The sequence below is a fragment of the Parasteatoda tepidariorum genome, chromosome 4 (genome assembly GCF_982258835.1).
Source record: "Parasteatoda tepidariorum strain Cologne lab strain chromosome 4, Ptep-v5.0, whole genome shotgun sequence".
Classification (NCBI taxonomy): Eukaryota; Metazoa; Arthropoda; class Arachnida; order Araneae; family Theridiidae; genus Parasteatoda; species Parasteatoda tepidariorum.
Window position 1 is genome coordinate 17,933,995 of NC_141758.1, and position 3,024 is coordinate 17,937,018.

The 3,024-nt window shown below is 38.8% G+C and overlaps 1 protein-coding gene across 1 annotated transcript; it reads left to right on the forward strand.

The window, feature by feature from the left end:
- The first annotated feature begins 502 nt into the window (after positions 1–502).
- LOC147810758 (uncharacterized) lies at positions 503–2,815 on the forward strand. The gene is made up of 2 exons (XM_087162068.1): positions 503–1,578; positions 1,645–2,815. The coding sequence occupies exons 1-2, from the start codon at positions 503–505 to the stop codon at positions 2,813–2,815; spliced, it is 2,247 nt and encodes a 748-aa protein (XP_087018194.1).
- The last annotated feature ends 209 nt before the right edge of the window (positions 2,816–3,024 follow it).

The window sequence follows — 3,024 nt, forward strand, 5'->3', positions numbered from 1 at the left end:
TGCCTTTCATTTCTTTTGGTGCCTCTCATTTTTAAAGGCACATTAGTTATGTGCCTCTAACGCGAGAAAATAAAGGGTACATTTAGCTTGTGCCTTTTATTTAAGAGGTACAGTTTTTAGAGTGTACTACGAAGCTTCGCGTAGTATTCAACGCTTCTAGCTTGACGCATAATGCTACCTCATTTAACGCTATCCAGTATAATGGTGGGGTGATACAGGAAGACTTATTTAGCATAATGATTAGCTTTCGAAGGCACACATACGCGTTTCAAGCGGATATAAAGATGATGTACAGAATGATTTTGGTGAACCCTAAGCAGCATTGTCTTCAAAGAATCCTTTGGAAGGATCATGCGAATGGCCCAACAAAAGCTTATGAATTGAGATCACGTACGGCACCGTGAGTGCTAGTTTTTTAGCAACAAGGTGTTTGAATCAGCTATCTCTTGACGAGGGGATAAATTTTCCTTTGGCAGCTCCTCTTCTACGCGACAACTTCTATATGGATGATGTGTTGTATTCAGCACCCTCTCTGGATGAAGCGAAGGAAACACGGCGGCAACTGATTTCAATTCTCGATAAAGCCGGTATGAGTCTACATAAATGGTCTGCTAGCCATCCGGAACTTTCACCAAGTAAAACCGATTATGACTTTTCGAGCGCCGATGAAACTAAAACTTTAGGAGTCATTTGGCGACCATCAGAGGACTGCTATACCTTCAAAATATCAGTGGATGAGAACAACACTTTTACGAAGCGGTCAGTTCTGTCCACCATTGCAAAACTTTTTGACCCCCTAGGGATAGCCGGCCCTGTCATAGCCAAGGCCAAAATATTTATGCAGAAATTGTGGAAATTGAACATTGACTGGGGTGATCCACTTCCTGCTGCAGAATCTCAGGAGTGGAGCGAATTTATTTCCACGTTGAAAGGTGTGAACAACATTAAAGTTGATAGGTGCATTACAATAGAACAGTCTAAAACAATCGAATTTCATGGATTTGCTGATGCATCGGAGAGTTGCTATGGAGCGGTCGTTTATTGCAAATCTTTCAACTCTGCAGGTGACATAAATGTGAAATTAGTTGCTAGCAAATCTAGAGTTGCCCCACTTAAAGCCCTAAGTATCCCCAGACTGGAATTTTGTGCTGCAGTCTTGTTGTCCAAGTTAATGAAAAAGATACTTTCCGCATTAAAATTGCAAACAGACAAAGTTTACCTTTGGTCTGATTCCATGATTGTGCTAGCATGGATTCAAAAGGAGCCAACGAGTCTTAAGACATTCGTGAAAAATAGAATTGCACTCATACAAGAACTGACGCTAAAGTCCCAATGGAATCATGTGCCATCCGAGATGAATCCCGCGGACTTGATATCCCGAGGATTGGACCCTGTGAATCTTTTAGAGACTAATTTATGGTGGAAAGGCCCTAATTTCCTTTATGACAATGAGTATCCTAACCAAAACTTTCCTGTGTCGCAAGAACTGAGTGTCTTCCAAAGTGAACTTAAAAAGCCTTCAAGCTTAGACATTGAAGGTCCCTTAAAAGCCTTTACATTAACATCCAACAATTTTTTGCATGAACTAATTGGCTTGAGTAATAATTATTTTACTATAGTGCGTGTATTAAGTTATATTTTTAGGTTTTCTAAGAATTGCAGAAATCCTACTGAAGGAGCTTCAGGACCTCTGAGCAATGAGGAGATCAACGCCTCCGAGCAGTTCCTGTTGAGAATAATACAGAACGAGGAATTTGGATCAGAAATTCGGAGTCTCAAACTGCACGGGAAGGTGTCTCCTACGAGTAAGATAAGAAATTTGAACCCTCTTTTAGATTCAAATGAAGTTTTAAGAGTTGGAGGACGATTAGGTAACACTGAATTGAATTTTCTTAAAAAACATCCAGCAATACTCCCTAAAAATAGTCCTTTAACTTCTGTTATTATTTCGACATATCATCTTAAATATTTGCATATTGGTCCAAATGGTTTATTAAACTGTGTAAGAGAAAAATTTTGGCCCTTGTGTGGCCGTTCTCTATGTAGAAGAATTACTCATAATTGTGTTGTTTGTGTTAAAAATAAACCCATTGCTGCTACGCAAATAATGGGAAATCTACCTAGAGAAAGAGTTGTGCCAGATTTCGCATTCAATTGCTCTGGTGTTGATCTAACTGGTCCGTTTTTCATTAAATGTAAACATCAAAGAAAAACAATTTCTCTAAAGGTGTATATTTGCTTATTCATATGTTTTGTATCTAAAGCAGTGCATATAGAGATAGTTTCTGATTTGACATCCGAGTCTCTAATTGCCACGTTGAAGAGATTCATCGCGCGTAGAGGCAAATGTGCCAAACTGTTTTCAGACAACGCGACGAATTTCGTTGGCGCTAACAAGGAGTTAAAAAAATGTTTAAATTTATTCAAAAATCCTGATGAAAAATTGGCTAACTATCTATCCGCTGAAGGCATAGAGTGGAATTTTATCCCGCCTAGAGCCCCCAACTTTGGTGGTCTCTGGGAGGCAGCAATTAAGTCGTTTAAATACCATTTTAAAAGAGCTGTAGGTAATGCCTCTTTAACTTACGAAGAATTGCATACTATAGCCACTCAAATTGAAAGCATTTTGAATAGTAGACCGATAACTCCACTATCCGCGGATGAAACCGACTTAGAAGTTTTAACTCCTGCGCATTTCCTGATAGGGAGAACAATGAACGCCATAATTGAACCAGATTTGACAAATTTAAAGGAAAATAGGTTATCCAGGTGGCAAAGAATAACCAAATTAGTACAATTAATTTGGAGAAAGTGACAACGAAGCTACCTAAGTGAACTGCAGCAACGTGGCAAATGGAGATTCGAAAAGGACAATGTCAAAATCGGTAGTCTAGTCTTAATTATTGAGGATAATTTACCAGCTAATAAATGGTTAATGGGAAGAATAATTAAAGTGTTTTATAGCACTGATAAGAAAATCAGAGTTGTAGAAGTGAAAACCCAGCACGGGACCTTTAAGAGGTC